This window comes from Ahaetulla prasina, chromosome 1, assembly GCF_028640845.1.
Source record: "Ahaetulla prasina isolate Xishuangbanna chromosome 1, ASM2864084v1, whole genome shotgun sequence".
Lineage (NCBI taxonomy): Eukaryota > Metazoa > Chordata > Lepidosauria > Squamata > Colubridae > Ahaetulla > Ahaetulla prasina.
The window spans coordinates 260,980,984-260,997,997 of NC_080539.1; the positions used below are offsets into that span (position 1 = coordinate 260,980,984).

At 41.5% G+C, this 17,014-nt stretch overlaps 1 protein-coding gene across 11 annotated transcripts in view; it reads right to left on the reverse strand.

Annotated features, from left to right (window-relative positions):
- IRF7 (interferon regulatory factor 7) overlaps nt 1-17,014 on the reverse strand; it is a 28,659-nt gene continuing 11,645 nt past the window's right edge. For 5 of the 11 annotated variants that reach the window (XM_058156988.1, XM_058156974.1, XM_058156965.1 and 2 more), the window contains 7 exons: nt 16,489-16,540; nt 15,102-15,257; nt 14,188-14,424; nt 12,098-12,307; nt 11,297-11,671; nt 8,544-8,662; nt 3-6,376 (listed from right to left, as the gene is read on the reverse strand). In XM_058156988.1, the coding sequence (XP_058012971.1) occupies nt 6,218-6,376; nt 8,544-8,662; nt 11,297-11,671; nt 12,098-12,307; nt 14,188-14,424; nt 15,102-15,257; nt 16,489-16,540 (1,308 nt within the window). In that variant the 3' untranslated portion in view covers nt 3-6,217. Of the gene's footprint in view, nt 6,377-8,139; nt 8,663-11,296; nt 11,672-12,097; nt 12,308-14,187; nt 14,425-15,101; nt 15,258-16,488; nt 16,541-17,014 lie in introns of all 11 variants that reach the window. The other 6 variants (XM_058156921.1, XM_058156911.1, XM_058156931.1 and 3 more) reach the window with 4 other exon arrangements.

Consider the following 17,014-nt stretch of genomic DNA (forward strand, 5'->3'; position numbering starts at 1 on the left):
TTATTTCCAGAAGATATTATTGACTGAAGTTGCACCTTAGTGAGCTTACACAACATTACAGAAAGATTTGATTTCTCATTACAAGTTCTCATTAGACATTTCACATTTTATGAAATAAATGTTTCCGTGAGAAACCCAAAAAAAAAAAAAATGAAGACTTAATATTAAATTCTAACATTGCAACATGCAGGTAGTCCTTGACTTACGACCACAGTTGAGCCCAACATTTATGCTGCTGAGTGTGATGTTTGTTAAGTGAATTTTGCCCCACGTTACGACCTTTCCAGCTACAGTGGTTAAGTGAAGCGTTGCAGTTACTAAACTTGTAACACGGTTGTTCAGTGAATCTGGCGTCAATGTTGACTTTGCTCATCAAAAAGTTGCAAAAGGGATCACGTGACCCCGGGACACTGCAACCATCAAATATGAACCAGTTGCCAAGCATCCAAATTTTGATCACGTGACCATGGGAATGCCGCAACAATCGTAAGTGAAAAGATGGTCATGTCACTTTTTTCAGTGCCATAACTTTGAATGGGCAACTAAACGAACTGCAGTAAGTCGAAAACTACCTGTAATTCAGTTCAGTCAAAATAAGATTTTCAGACATTCATAGTCACATGAATTCTTGAGATTCTTGAGATCCAAATTCTTGATTCAAGAATCAAGAATTCTTGATTCTTGAGATCCAAAAATACAGTAAGTGGCTTCATGTCTAAGAATAGCGACTAACAACAGAATTTGAAAAAAATGTACAATAAAATTCACAGCCATTACAATAGTCCAACTGTGAAACTAATAAAGGATTCTAAGCCGCTTCCCTTAAAGTCCGATCAATGTATCACAATGTAGGTATTTTGTTTGAGTAAGCCTGTCAGGGTAATGCAGATTTAAAGCTGACCAGCCACTGTAAGGCTGTCACTCAAGATGATAAAATGAGAATGCGTCAGCAGGGTTACTGCCACTTTAAGAAGCTGTTTATATAAAAGAGGGCGTCTCTCTCTCTCTCTCTCCTCCTGTATCATTCTCCTGGTGTATTTGCATTGTAGTTCTCCATGTAGAGTTGAAGAAGACTGACTGCTTGTCTGGTATGTACCTACCACTTGTATGTCTGTATATAGAAGTCTGTAACTTGTAGCTAAACCACTGTTTGTAAGACAAACCTCTATGTCCTGTATTTTGCTCCTGGGTGGTCTCAAAATAGTACTCATGTTGTAAACACTGGCAAAGCCAATGCTCTTTTACAGATAATCAATTAGTGTTAATGGAGAGCAAAGCTATGTCAGGTTTCCTGAAGATTAGCCCATGGACACCCTCCAACTATTGCAAGCATTTCCAGGAGCCTTAGACAATCCATTTTTATTACGGTCACAGACTAGCATTAAAAACAATAGTAATAGTAAATAAAAATAAACGGCAGACAAAATAATATATTCTGATTGGAAGTGGTTTATGAGCGGGCAAGTTAAGAGTCTGGCTAATTTTGCATACAGGATACCACAATTTGGCCACATTCAGAGAAACTACTTCATACGGATCTGATAACAGTAGTTGTACATAGAAGAGATCAGTAGTTCCTGGATATTTTATTAGGTGGGGTGTTATAAACACAGCCCTGAACACCTCGGCTGAATGAGGGATACTGGGAGCTAAACTTCAGCAACACCCAGGCCCAGGTCCCCCTACCTTGCTTTAAAGTTATCTTTATAACTTTATTATTATCCAGTAAACATTAGAAAATAAATCTCCAATCTCCTACACCAGAGTTCCCCAACCTTTCTGGCTTTGTGTACCGATGGGTGGGGTAGGTGGGTGGGAGGGAATGGTTCCGCGTGAGAGGCCGCCAAGCGTGCATGAGCAGCTCCATTTGTGCAAGCAGCGTGCACGCAGGCCTACGGCTTATGCAAATGAAGTGCATACGCTCACCCACTGCTTGCGCTGCTTCCGCAGCCGGTTCCAAATGGCTCACGGCCCGGTAATGGGCTGTGGCCCAGGAGTTTTAAAATATCAGTTTGACGTGCCTCCATTTAAAATGGACTTTAGGTGCGAGAGACAAAATTAGGGACTAGATTTCATCGTCCTGTAATGCAGGGGTGGGCAATTAATTTTCCCAAGGGGCCACATGACAACCTGGGACTGTGGTGGTGGGCTGCTCCCGCCACTGCGACCCCTGCCCTGCGTCCCCTGCTGCCGCTGCCCCCCCCACAAATCATTCAGCAACCGGAAAATGTAGTCTATGCTTATAGCCCTTCCTAACCTGAAAGCACCGATTTAAAAAAACCCAAAACATTTAAGCTTCTCTTCCCTTAAACAAGGAAAGCTGTACCAAAAATGAATGTAATCTGACCTGTAGGTCTCCTACTTTAGTTAATAAAAAGTGCGGGTCTTGCTTTTGAGACAAGCTACCCTTACTTAACTCTGAGCATGTGCTACCATCAACTCCATCCTGGCTCTTTCCAGCCTTGGATCTTGGAAGAACGGGAGGTATTTACTAGTTTGTCCATTTCCTCTGACCTCCTCACATATGGACATGATGCTGCTTCAGACGGACGGTTTAAATATAGGTAGTCCTTGACTTATGACAATTGAGGCCAACATTTCTACTGCTAAGCAAGGCAGTTGTTAAAGTGAGTTGCACCCCATTTTATGACCTTTTTTGCCAGTTATTAAGCAAATCATGTGGTCCTTAAGAGAAACTACTTTCTCCCATTGACTTTGCTTGTCGGAAGCTGTCTAGGAAACTCACAAATGGTGATCACGTGACTCTGGGACAGTGAAACTGTCATAAATACATACCAGTTGCCAAGCGCCTGAATTTTGATCACATGGCCATGGGGATGCTGCAACGGTTGTAAGTGTGAAAACCGGTCATAAGTCACTTTTTTCAGTGCCATTGTAACTTCAAACAGTCGCTAAACAAATGGTTGTAAGTCGAGGACTACCTGTATTAGATCCCCTCCTCTTAAATTACCCAATTTGTAGCCAGTCATGCTAAGCAGAGAAAGAAAGGCATTGGGTTATCATCCGAGTGATGAAACCAGGTGGATTTGGTCCTGGGATGTCCAACCAGCCATCTGCCTGAGGAACAGAGACTGTTGGCAAATGGATTTCCATTGTCCCCTGCAGCCCTCCTCCCTGCCTGCCTAGCTGCCTGAACAGATTTGGGTGACATGCATGGAGCTGTTGAAGGAGAAGGGGAAAGAGATGGGTGCAGCGTGCAACAGAGGATGCAGCTTGGTATTCATTCACCATTGCATCACTATAAAACAAAAAAACTCCAATTTCTTAAGCACTGGGAATTCTTCCAGAATTGCATCTTGTATATAAATATAATACAAAAAAACAATGCATCGTGGTTTCAGTTCTACCCACATTTAAATAACAAATAGCATTAACAAATTCTAATACGCATAAAGTAATTCAGCATGTGTTACAAAATGAGACATCTTAATATTTCATACGCTATATTTTTGCTAAACGTTTCTTGGAATCTTGTGGACAGTATGCCTGTAACTACTTGCTACCTTAGTAATTTTTTTATCTTGTCCTACCCCAGCTGCAGGTAAGGGCAAATGTGGTCACCCATACCCACCAAGTTCATTTCTACTAATGAGGGGCATGTAAGTTGCATGCATACTTGATTTCACACAGAGAGATTGCTTTGAAATTATTAAATGCGGAAGGCACATTTAATTGTCCCATGCAGTGAATTGCCCGGGGGCAAGTATCCCTCGGTGAATTGCTCAGCAAAGGGGCCAGGAGAGGAGCTCCAGCATTGCCAGGGGAGAAGCACTGGCAGAGGGCCAGTCAAAGATGACAGCCTGTGGTGGGTCTACTATGGTGAGGGACCCACGGAGAAGTGGGCACGGCAATGTGGCCACTGCCAATTGTCCTAGACTAGTGGTTCTCAACCTTTATAGTGCTGCGACCCCTTTAATACAATTCCCCACGATGTGGCGACCCCTTTAATACAATTCCCCACGATGTGGCGACCCCAACCGTAAAAAATTTTTCGTTTTGAATTTATCGCGCCTGAAGCCATATTGGCTAGCGATCTGAACTGCTTGCGATTGCCTTGAGGCGGGAGGCATTGAAGTGGAGATTCCTCCCCTATTAAGTTTATCACGCCTGAAGCCAGATTAGGCTAGCGATTGGGAGTGATTGCAGCTGGCTTGAGAGGGAGACATCAGAGCAAAGATTTCTCTCTTTTTTAATTCATCGCGCCTGAAGCCGAATTCGGCTAGCGATTTGAAGAGCCTGCAGTTGGCTTGTGGAGTCAACCATTGGAGCGTGATTCTTCGACTTGCAAGTATACTTCCCATATTTCCGATGGTCTTAGGCGACCCCTGGAAAATTGTCATTCGACCCCCAACGGGGTCGCGACCCACAGGTTGAGAACCACTGTCCTAGACCTCTACGAGAAGACAAAAGCTGTACTTTGTCTGATTCAGCAGGGATCTGCTAACATTCTTCGATGATATATGCTCTCATATCATAGACCACATATTATGAAGCTACATCACCTGCAACTTAAAACTCGGGGTAGGCAGCCTACTGGCCAGATATAGTCCACTAGTCCTATTGTCTTCCCCCCACTCCGGTGAAACTCTGCATCCAAAATGCCATTTTTCTCTGCTGTGTGTGTGTGTGTGTGTGTTTAATATGAATTAGGCTAGAAAACAGGTTCCTATAAGGATATGTGGGAATGATCTTGGGAGATAAGGCAAAGAGACACAACCAAGGGAACGGTCAGAATCCACTTAGGAAGGACAGGCGGGCAGGGCAGGAGGCTCAGAAGAGAGCCCGTTTCTTGGGCTCTAAAGGAGATAGGGGAGAAGTGTAATTTCAGGGTTGTGTAATTCAGTTAATGTAGCTTTGCAATAAAGTAGAATAAGTTCATTGGGTCACCCCAGAGGTGCTTTTACAAGAGGCAACTGGACTTTCTTTTTTCTTTGAAGACATTTTGCTTCTCATCCAATTTTGAGAAGCGAAACGTCTTCAAAGAAAAACCAGAAAGTCCAGGTGCCTCTTTATTTATTTATTTATTTATTTATTGCATTTGTATACCGCCCTTCTCCCAAAGGACTCAGGGCGGTTAACAGCCAATTTAAAAATACAATAAATATACAATAAAAACAAAACTAAAATTTGTATAAATAGTGGCCAAAATTAAAGACTAAGTAATATAAAAACTAAAACCCCATATAAAATTACTTAATCAGACTAGCCCAGCTCGGCAGAATAAAAGAGTCTTCAATTCACAGCGGAAAGTCCGAAGGTCGGGGAGTTGGCGAAGCCCGGAAGGCAGCTCGTTCCAGAGGGCAGGAGCTCCCACAGAGCTTGAAAAAGCACCTTTGGGACAACCATGACCTGGATGCCTGAGAATTTGCATAGACATACAGCTCATCTTTCCCATCTGATCTATCTTGGAAGGAATCTTCAATCTTGCAAGTCTGAAATTAAATCTCTCTCCCATCTCCTTTACAGCCAAGAGACTGGGGACGTTTTCTTCTCAGAAATTAGCTCCCTTGAAATTCCAATGTTTCCACTTCTAAGAAACTTGATATACTTAAAAACAGTTTATTGATTTAGTTGTTTGCCTTGCCCAAAGTTTTTTGTTAAAAAATTGCCAAATATTTTAAAACTGTACTATCTGTGTGGACAATACTCAATTCCTACATAGGAAGAGAAGTCCTTTGTAAGTTTCTTTCTTTCTTTTTAGGACTGAAAATACAGAACCTTGCTTCTAGCCCTGTCCCATAGCATTTGGTAATAGAGGAAGTATCAACTGAGTTTCAGATTAGAATGTATATTTAATGTCTTTTCCCTACAAAATGGATGGGATAAAAGTGCATTCCAGAATCTAAATTCATCCCTGCAGTTTCTGGAAATTCTTATCACATGAAAATATGTTCTTGGAAAGAATTTCCTCAACTTTGTGCCATGATTATTCCCGGCAGAGAAGAATCTTTGTCGTAAAGCCACGTAGCAAGATATATATTCCAATAAATTCTTGGAAAGAATTGCAGAGGGCAGAATATCTGTATCCCCTGGGTGTGATTATCTCAATAAATAGTAGCCCAATGAGGAGATCATCTGCCCTAATACAAGGCTGAGATGCAATCCGGAGATTATAGTACTTCTGCCTGTGAAACAAATGAAGAGAACCAGCCTCACCCGCTGCAAAACCTACTAACTGGCACACAAAACAAAGCACTCAATATGCTGTCTCAGTCTGCATCATTATAGTAGAAAGCTGTTCTATCATATCAAAGAGGCTGTTGGAGATTTGGAGGCTCACACTTTCGCTGTTCAGGGATGAGAAGCCTTCCCTCTGCACGAATTCATGCGAATGTTTACAAAAATTTGGAACCAGCTGTAAGATACATAGAAGACAATAAACATTATTAGCTTGTGCAAAGATACATTTCACTAAAAAAAAAAAAAAGGCAATTAGGGACGAGACTGACTCTCTAGTCTAGGAGAATTGCAAAAAGAAAACTGAAATGGTTTTCCTGCTTAGAAATGGGCTCAGGGGGAAAAAAAGGTCATTTTTCCCAATTAGCTACAGATTAACGTTAAGATATTCTGGGAGATTAAGGAGAAAGAGTGGAGAGTCCAAGAATACAAGACAATAGTTTACATGCTCCAGAATGAATGAGTACATAAATTCATAAATAAATCGAATAATCTCTCCTTCCACGAATGACAAATACAGAAATGAGTGATGCATAACTAAACAAAAAATGTTCATCGGCAAGCGTGACTGGAAGAACAGGGAAGGTATCCTTACTTGGGTTGTATCTCCCACTCACTCCGGCAGCAAGGCTTAAATGTTCTTATCTAGTCCTGTAAGGCGTCGGGAATTAAGAAAGAGACCGAGGAGCACATTCCTGCTCTGCAAATGCCACTCTATTGATGAAGATGCTCAAGGTGGCTTATTGCTGTGAAAGGGCAGGAATATCCACAGGGTAGAAGCAGCTTCGACCTTCCACCATGGGCTAAACAAGCTGGCATCCACCTAGTGATTGAGACCTTGCAGAGGGCGGAAACTTGTGGAAAGGGAATAAAGGGATTAAGAGACTAGCCTTATTTTCCAAAACAGAATCCAGTGGCTTTAGGGAAACCCAGGTTATATGTAACTGGTATTGCTGTACCAACAAAGAATACACTAGAGGGAAGATCTCAAAGGGCTCCCTATTCACAGAGACTTTGCCCCTGTGGATCCAGGGAGAAAGAAAACTTGCACCCATGTCCTCATTAAGGTGCCCTATGATGCCCCAAGACACTCTATAATTGCCCTAATCATTTCCAAATACTAGGGCCACACAAATACATTTTATGTTTATTATCATTTAAAGGATGCTAACCCTATACTCACTGATTGGGTGGCATGCTGTTTATTGCCCTATTACTATTTTTTCTCTTTCCCAATAACTCATTGCCGTATTAAACTATTTCTCTTTTTATGGTACTCTTTTATCATAAAGGCTGGTCAAAGACTATAATAAACAACCTGTACAAAATATTGACAGAGATATATAATATTTACAGAGAGCCTAACTAATATTTCCGTTAAATAAATCTGCCCATGATCAATATTATAGAAAGACCACCCCCACCTTCCCAGGGGTGAAATCCAGCAGGTTCTGGAGAACCAGTATTGGAAAGTTTGAGTAGTTCAGAGAACCGGCAAATACCACCTCTGACTGGCCCTAGTGGGGTGGGAATGGAGATTTTGCAATATCTTTCCCCTGGAATGGGGTGGGAATGGAGATTTTTGCAGTATCTTTCCCCTGCCCCATGCCCACCAAGCAACCCCATGCCCACCAAACCACGCCCACAAAACCAGTAGTAAAAAAAAAATGGATTTCACCACTACCCCCCGCCCTTTTTTTCCCCCCAGAGAAGACTCTGGTGTGCACTGAATGGTAGGTTCAAAAGGGTGGCACACCAGAAATTTTAGGAAAAAAGCAGGAACAGGAGAGAGGAGAGAGTGAGGTTTGATGTATGTAAATTGAGAGTCACCTGAAAATATAGATAACCTGACATTTTAATATGTTGGGTAACTGGAACTGATTTATTTCTATTTGACCTCTGAGGAACTGAAACCCACATGGCAAGATTTCCCTTCTTTACCTGGTATACCTTCTGCCCCCGGAGCAATCTTCCAAATCCAACTGGAAGGTAACTGTGCCATTACTCTATAGTCTGTAAGGCTTGATGTTCAAATCCAGACATGCAGTTGTAGCAAGCTCAGATCTGAATGAAGCTGAACTTTCTGGCTGAAGAAATCTGGTCTGGAGGGGATTGTATGTGTGATCTTGCACCCTCCAAAACAGCTTTTGGAGACAGAGTCTCAAATGCTGCACAGTTTTAGTTCTTAGGGCTCATCCACACAACCACTTGGCTATGCTTTCCTTCTATCCAGGCATCAGGAGGAAATCATGCTGGGGTGGCAACAGACTGAAGTCCACTACTGTGATCCCTTTGAAATCACCTTGAACAATCTTCAGTAAGTTTCCTGACACCGATATCCTTACCTCCACCAAGATCAATTTGGACTCCTTGGGTTTGGAAGCAGTAAACCGCTGTCCAAAGCACAGATAAATGGTATAGTCAGGAGACGAGCGTCTTTGACCATCACGGAACTCAATTAGTTCTATTAAAGAGAAAGGTACATCGCTATTTAAGCCAAAAGATGGATTTATAAACAGAAAAACAGGGCAAACAAATACAATAAAATCTAAAGTTATTTTGTGTCAGTAAGAAGAAACTTAGGATCGATTGATCATCAATAACCCATTAACCAAGCCTTCCAGAATGTGATTACAGGTTAATGGGACCTTCTGACCTCTTTCTCAAAATGCAACCATAAAATCTGCTGGCCCAATCCATATTTCAAGATTTCTCCCAGATACAAACAAACTATTAGCAGAGCAGGAAAGACTGCAAAGAAACAGTTTCCCCATATAATACCTCTATACCAATGGATAGCAGCTAGGCAAATATCAACTTAAAAAGCATCACTTAAGCCAAAACCAGCCAATTCATTATAGTTTGGCATGTTGCATACCGTCTATTTAGAATGCCTAAAAGACATTCCATTTTCTTGAACTATAAGATGGTAACTAGGGTCAGACCAAGTACACTTCACATAAAATGTCCCAAGTTCAATTGCTGTCATCTACAACAGGGGTGTCAAACTCAAGGCCCAGGGGCTGGATCCGGCCCATGGGGTGCTTAGATCTGGTCCACAGGACCACCCTGGAAACAATGAAGGACTGGCCCATGGTACCTATGCGAGCAAAAATAGAGCTGGGGAGGGTTGCGGATGGCCCTCCCGAGCTCACTTGCAGAGTTGCAGGAGGCTGTCGCAGCCGAAAATGGAGCTCGGGGGCCCATTTTCACTAGCAAAGCGCTCGGGCCACCACAGGCACCCCCAACATGAGTGACATTGAGCTGACTACACCCGCCCCCCCTCAAGGTCAAACACAACCCTGATGCAGCCCTCAATGAAATCGAGTTGACATCCCTGATCTACAAATTAGGCATGAAAAAAAAATGCCTGAATGAAATCCTGAAGAGCTTTTGCCAAACCACGTTGAATATACTTGCATAGCTGCACTTTTGCTGCCCCTGCCTGAGTCCAGCTGAATCATGGTCACTGGAGTAAAGCTTCTTCCAACCATCTCCCTCCTGCTGCTATTACAACTGCTACGGTCCTTGCCTGAAAATGCAAGCCACTGCAGTCCTTGAGAAAAAGCTGTTTGGCACCTTGGCTCTTCACTAAGTCTTATAAGACAACAGTTTTTAAGGATATAAAACAGTGATAGCATAGCTGAAACAATATTAAACAGAAGATGGCAGGGAAATATTTTACAATTGCAATGTTTTTTGGAGTATAAGACGCACCTTTCCCCCCCAAAAAAGAGGGCGAAAATCTGGGTGCGTCTTATACTCTGAATGTAGCTCCGCCCAGCTTCTCAAACGAAGGTTTCAGAGGCTGAAAAAGCATCAGAAACGGAGCTTCAGAAAAAAAGTCCCAAATGGAACTTCAGAAAAAAAGCCCCAAATAGAGCATCAGAAAAGAAGCTCTCAAACAGAGCTTCAGAGGCTTTTTTTCTGATGCTATTTCAGAGCTTCAGAGGCTTTCAGAGGCAGAAAAAAGTTTTTTCTGAAACAGTGTTTCAGAGGTAGAAAAAAAAGCCAAAAAAAAAAAAGCAAGGCATAGAGCTCACAACCAAGGAACCTGTTGTTAAAATTCACCTCTGGGAACAGCTGATTGGGGGTATTCCGGGAGGCCAATCCACCTGCCAATCAGCTTTTTTCTTATTTTCCTACCCAAAAACTAAGGTGCATCTTATACTCCGGTGGTTCTTATACTCTGAAAAATACGGTAGTCCTCGATTTACAAGCACAAACGGGATTGGAATTTCTGTCACTAAGCAATGCAATTGTTAACTGAGTGATTTTGCAATCTCTTTTGCTGCAATCACTAGGCAAATCTATCGTATTTTTCAGAGTATAAGATGCACGTTAGTTTTTGGGGAGAAAATAAGAAAAAAGCTGATTGGGGGGTGGATCAGCCTCCCAGAATACCCCCAATCACCTGTTCCCAGAGGTGAATTTTAGCAACAGGTTCACTGGTTGTGAGCTCTGCGCTTTGCTTTTTTTTCAGCCCCTGTAACTCTGTTTCAGAAAACACTTTTTTTCCTGCCTCTGAAAGCCTCCGAAACAGCTTTTTTTCTGTAGCTCTATTTCGGAGGCTTTTTTTCTGAAGCTTCATTTCTGAGGCTTTTTTTCTGAAGCTCCGTTTTAGAGGATTTTTTTTTTGCCTCTGAAAGTTCAGTTTGAGAGGCTGGGAGGGGCTACATTCGGAGTGTAAGACGCACCCAGATTTTCACCCTCTGTTTTGGGGGGGAAAGGTGCGTCTTATACCCTGAAAAATATGGTAACTTCCCCCTTTGATTTGGAAGCCCCCAGGGAAGTTCACCAATAGCAATCATATGGCCCCGGAATGCTGCAACTGTCAGTTGCCAAGCACCCAAATTTTGCTCATGTGACATGGGGATGCTGCAGTCATAAATTCAAGGATCAGTTGTAAGATAATTTTTTCAGTACCACTGTAACTTCAAACAGTCATTAAACAAATGGCTGTAAGGGGGACACTGCCTGCAATTACCTTACTTTTAATTATTTCAACCCAGATGTCAAAGCACCTGATCTGAACACTCAAGACTGCACACAGCCCTTTCAATAAATAAGACTCATTGCCTCATTTCTAGATCCTCACCTTGATAGAACTGTTCATAGTTGAAGATTTCAGTTTCAACATTCCTTGGCAGTAATTTACGTGGAGGGTCCTGAGAACGATTGTCCAGCTCCTTGGAGAATGCATAGAAGACTTGACACGTGCCAAGTCGCTTGGCCCAGATCCTCCCATTTTTCTGATATAATAATAAACTTGCAGCGTTTAAGGCAGTCAAGATATGTCGAACTCGCTTTTGATCTGTCAGCACTTCTGGATTTGGAAACTGTATGACCTGTGCATTATGTGGTTGGTGGCAGTTCTCCTGGTTGTAGGTGAACATGCAGCTGTTCACTTCTGCTTCGTACTGCATCTTGTTATGATAGTAGATAGAGACCTTTATGTTAAATGCAGCAGTTTCTGCAAGACACAAGAGTACACAGTGTAGCGAAAGCAGACTCAATATCTTTTTGTCTGCAAAGTCTCGCATGCCGACTAAGCATTAGCAGAAAACAAAGAAGACAGAAAAAGGCATCTGGGAAGGAACCACTCCCTACTTTCCAATTAAAAGGTATATTTTTTGTTAGCTATTGCTGCTCAGATATTTTTATTAGTTTCCTTCATGAGCCCACAGAAAATTATTTCACTGACCTAGAGCAGGGGTCCCCAACTCCCGGTTGGTGGGCCTGTACCAGTCAATGGCATGCTAAAACCCTGGCGGTGCAAACAAGCAAAGCCCCATCCATGGATGTACGCAGCACACAAAACCACACCCCCTCCAGTCCGTGGAAAAACCTCTCTCCATGGAACCGGTCCCTGGTGCCCAAAACGCTGGGGGCCACTGACCTAGAAGGTCTTGAGAAGGAACATTATTGATGGCTGGTTCATCTGTTGGGAGAGCAGCTGAAGGTACAAATTCACTCTGTTGCATCATAACTTCCTGGTTTGCTATAAGTGGATAGTCATTCCTCATTTCATTATTCCTCATTCCATTATCCTGAGGCTCTTCATTCAAATAAACGTTATCAACGAAACAGCTAGTATCGCAGACAGCTTCTTTGAAGACGGAGGAGAAAGAACAATTATTCTCAAATCAAAAGTCGCAAATATTATATTTTAGCCACAAAGCCACTTTTACACGTGTCTACTTCTTGCTCAATGAACACAAAAATCTTATTATATTGGGGGAATACCAGGGAGGCATGTGAAGATCAGAGAGAGTTTGGGGGAAAGGAAGCTAAACAATGGAGGCATTGGCTGGAAGTTAAAAGTCCTACAATGACAACATGGGTTAGATACCTCTAGCAGCTCATGCATATGGACTGTGTACTATTCATTTTTATTTTTATGTTGGCTTATAAACCTAACATGGACTGTGCAAGTGACTCTAATTAGAATTTATAAACCATTGGGCAAGACTGGGAGAAGACAGGCTGAAGTGTTTGAAGTACAACCGGTATAATGTAAACAGATCCATAGTGGTCAATAGGTAAGAAGATCCAAGGGCTGGGGTAGGGGAAATACACACATTATGAAAACATATATGTTAGGAATATTTTATATTGTATACAGATTTGCTTACAATGATTTTGGAAATAAATGCAAATATTTGATAGCTTTATCTTTGCCCATAATAATAACATAATAACAGAGTTGGAAGGGACCTTGGAGGTCTTCTAGTCCAACCCCCTGCCCAGGCAGGAAACCCTACACCATTTCAGACAAATGGCTATCCAACATTTTCTTAAAAATTTCCAATGTTGGAGCATTCACAACTTCTGGAGGCAAATTGTTCCACTTATTGTTCTAACTGTCAGGAAATTTCTCCTTAGTTCTAAGTTGCTTCTCTCCTTGATTAGTTTCCACCCATTGCTTCTTGTCCTGCCTTCAGGTGCTTTGGAGAATAGCTTGACTCCCTCTTCTTCATATGTTCTAGCCTCCAGTCCCCTAATCATCTTTGTTACTCTTCTCCACATTCTTTCTAGAATCTCAATATTTTTTTTACATTGTGGCAGTATTCCAAGTGTGGCCTTACCATGGCATTATAAAGTGGTATTAACACTTCACGTGATCTTGATTCTATCCCTCTGTTTATGCAGCCCAGAACTGTGTTGGCTTTTTTGGCAGCTGCTGCACACTGCTGGCTCATATCTAAATGGTTGTCCACCAGGACTCCAAGATCCCTCTCACAGGTACTACTATTGAGCAAGGTACCACATATACAGTACCTGTGCATATTATGGTACCACATATACAGTACCATACTGTGGTATATAGTACCGTATATCACAATATGGTATATGGTACCGTATACCACATATACGGTACCATATTAAGCTATCAAAACAAGAGGTGGGAAAATGCCTGCTAAGAATACAGAGAAGTCATGAAGCTGGTAAAAAGTGAAATGACGTATAAATCCTTATAAGGCTTGGTTTAGCCAAACCAGTTACTTTGGCCTTAAATATAAAATAAGAGGAAAGTCAGGAAAATTGCATGATATTGCCTTATCCCTATCACATTATGAACACATTTCTCTGCATCTCCAGTGATAACAGTCAATCTCTGCATTGCCTTATTGAAGAATTCACTAATAATGTTCCTCTGCTGCCCTTTTTATTTTTCTCTTACTGGTTTCCTAGTTCCCCAAGAAGGATAAGTTTCCTCTCCAAGCATGAAGTGTTTAATTGGGAGCCAGAAGACAGCCAAGTAAGCTCTCACCTTCTGCTCAACAAGCAAATTAGACTGGATTTTTTCAGTCCTCTCCCATCTTTAATAAGTTTGCAAAGTCTGGGCAAATGGAATTAGGAAGAGGGGAACTATCTTTTGATAGTGTCAATAGGAATTTAAGCTACTACAGTGATCCAATTTAAGGAAAACTTTGGCCTCCATTTGGGCTGAATTCATCTAAGTATCCTGCAGAATATTTTACTCACCCAACTGATTAAATTGATTTGCACCAGGAAAGTTTTGTTGAGCATGTGATACTGGAAAAGCAATGGTTGACTGGGAAATCTCATTTGTTGGGTTTGCGGATAGCCAGTGTGGTCCTTCTTGGTAACAGTTACTTGCCACAGGTCCAACCACTACTCCATTCCCTACGGGTAAGCAGCCATTTTGGGTGACCTGAGGGGCTTCACAGGAACTTCTTTGCTCATACAAAATAGCATTTCCTAGTGTATTTAGAAAAATAAAACAAGGTAATTAGCAGAAAGAACCTACAGCCTTTATAAGATAGGAAAAAAGATGATAAAAAGAGCTTTATAGGTAGCCCCTCTTAATATATGCTCTCCAGCCACTGGTCTTCTCCATAAGACTCCCTTTGTTTCTTTTGGATACAAACGTAGCATAAAGGCATTACATGCCTAATTTAATGGCATCAAAAAGACAGCCCAGAACTCAAGAGTTTAAGTGATTGGCCCAAGAAACATTTCTGTGGGTGAGCAAACAGGAATTATTAAAGGATATGGGAGTGTTTACTATACAGGAAAAAAAGCTTGATATGATACAAGTCTTCGACATCTAAAGATTAACATCTGGAAGAGGCAGGATTTATTTTCTGTTGTTGCAGAGTGTTGGACTTGAACGAAAAGTAAAATTAGAAGAAATGTGGTTCAAGCTAAACATCAGGAGGAATTTCCTAACTGAACTGTCAGCTACTAGAAATAGGTTGCTACATGACTGGATGAGTTCTCCTGCATGACAGGTCTTCATCCAAACTCCAGAGGCTGGAGAGACACCTGTCGGAGACATTCCACTGCATCCTATACTAAGCAGGAAGATGATCCCAAGATCCCTTCCACTTCCATAATTTTATGATTCGTTATTTAAAGCCCATGTTTAGACTTACCTAGAAGATTACTGGAATCTGTAGTTACTGTTGGGGCCCATGAGGTGTGCTGCATTTCAGTCAGATTCAGTTGGGACTGCTGAATAATCCACTGGAGTGTATCATCATTGGTCTGGTAAAAAGTGCCTCCTGCATTCTCATTTGTCATGGCAGAAGCTACATACACATTATTATCCATCATTAAAAAGATTTTTGCAATGGCATGTATGGGATAAACTCACCTAGCCTCCTGACAATCAACATTAGATGTAAAATTCAACATCCATTATTCAGATTCTCAGAGAATCTCTGCAATCTACACCATTGGATTGCAATGGTTGTTAACTATGTGCATGTGAGCATTAACAAAGGGGAAGCCAATGGAAAATAAGCATGATCAATTATGCATTTGGGTAGAAACCCAAGGTCAGAGCACTATCCCAATCAGTCCCCGATTGTCTCTAGACATTGGGTAGGAGATCTACTGTATCTCCTGTCTGGCCTTGGGTGGAGATACATAACTGGATATCATCAGCATAATATCTGCTTACTCCAAATAGAAGGACCACAGCCAGTTGTTTCATGTACATATTAAAAAAAATATAAGGGAGATATGTGAATCCTATGGAACCAACCAGGAATTCAATTGATCATCCCCCTTACAGCTGATTAAACCTGAAACCGGGTAGGAAGTAACACTGGTACAGAACAATGCCCTCAATTCCCACACATTGCAGGGGGCCCAAAAGAACATCATAATTCGTGGTAACGAATGCTTCTAAGAAACTAAATGGGACTAGGAGGGATGCACTCGGGCCATCCAGATGCAAATAAAAATCATCCACACAGTGATCAGTGCAGCTTCAGTCCTACAACCCCGAAATCTGACCCCAAAAGGGGATTTTATCTAAATTTATTCTGTCCAAGATTACTTTGCAGCTGCATCTATACCCTTTCTGAAAAACTTTTGCTAACAAATGATCCAATGTAGCTGGCCCGATATAGTCTCTTCAGAAGTTATGAATAAAGTACATTGATCAGGTTCTCATCTTGGCCAAATAGTGTTCAGTATCACAATAGATTAAACCTAAGAAGTATACTACGAATTCCACCCTCCCTTTCATTTTCACACCAATAATTCAGTCATGGACCAATAGGCATTATTAGACATAATTGGCAGTCCAAATTCCTAATTTAAAAAACTGGTCTAAATTTTAATAATTAAAAAAGTGGAATATGGTTCTACCATTTCATAAGCATAAAGTCACCAGCAACTGGTTCCAGTTGAAGCATAGTAGTGAAAACGGGCACATTTATACTTGTCATTATTAAGCATGTTTCACCCCAGCCTAGTAAGAAAATTCAAGCCTCTATCCTTATAGCAATAAATGAGTACCAACAACTTTACCTGGCATTCCATTTTCCAGTGTCAAATTTTGAAAAGCAGCATCAATTTCCAGCTGTGAACCAGACAAAAAATTTTGTTGCAAATACTGAGAAATACCATGTGAAAATGTTCATTATATGCTGATCAACCTTTCTTGATAGTACTGCTTAAAGCTTACCCCATGACATTGGCACATTTCTGGCACACAGTAATCCATTCACTATCAAATTAAAGTAGCACAAAAGCTACCTCAGGCCTTCCAAATTAAGTTACATTAATTAAGCTTTGCTGGCTGGGGCTTTCTGGGAATTGAAGTCCACCAGGCTTAAAGTTGCCAAGGTTGGAGACCCCTGCTCCAGAGATAGGGGTTTTTCCAGTCTTATAAAGATCCCCATAATCTCTGTAGCCATATGCTTTTCAGTTTTGCCAACTTAGATTATTTGTTATGAATTCATTCAGTGATTTTTCCAAACAATTTACTACCAGCGTTGACTAATTCCAAAACTTTTCAGTGTTTTCAGTGACCCCTTTGCCTTTTCAAATCCAG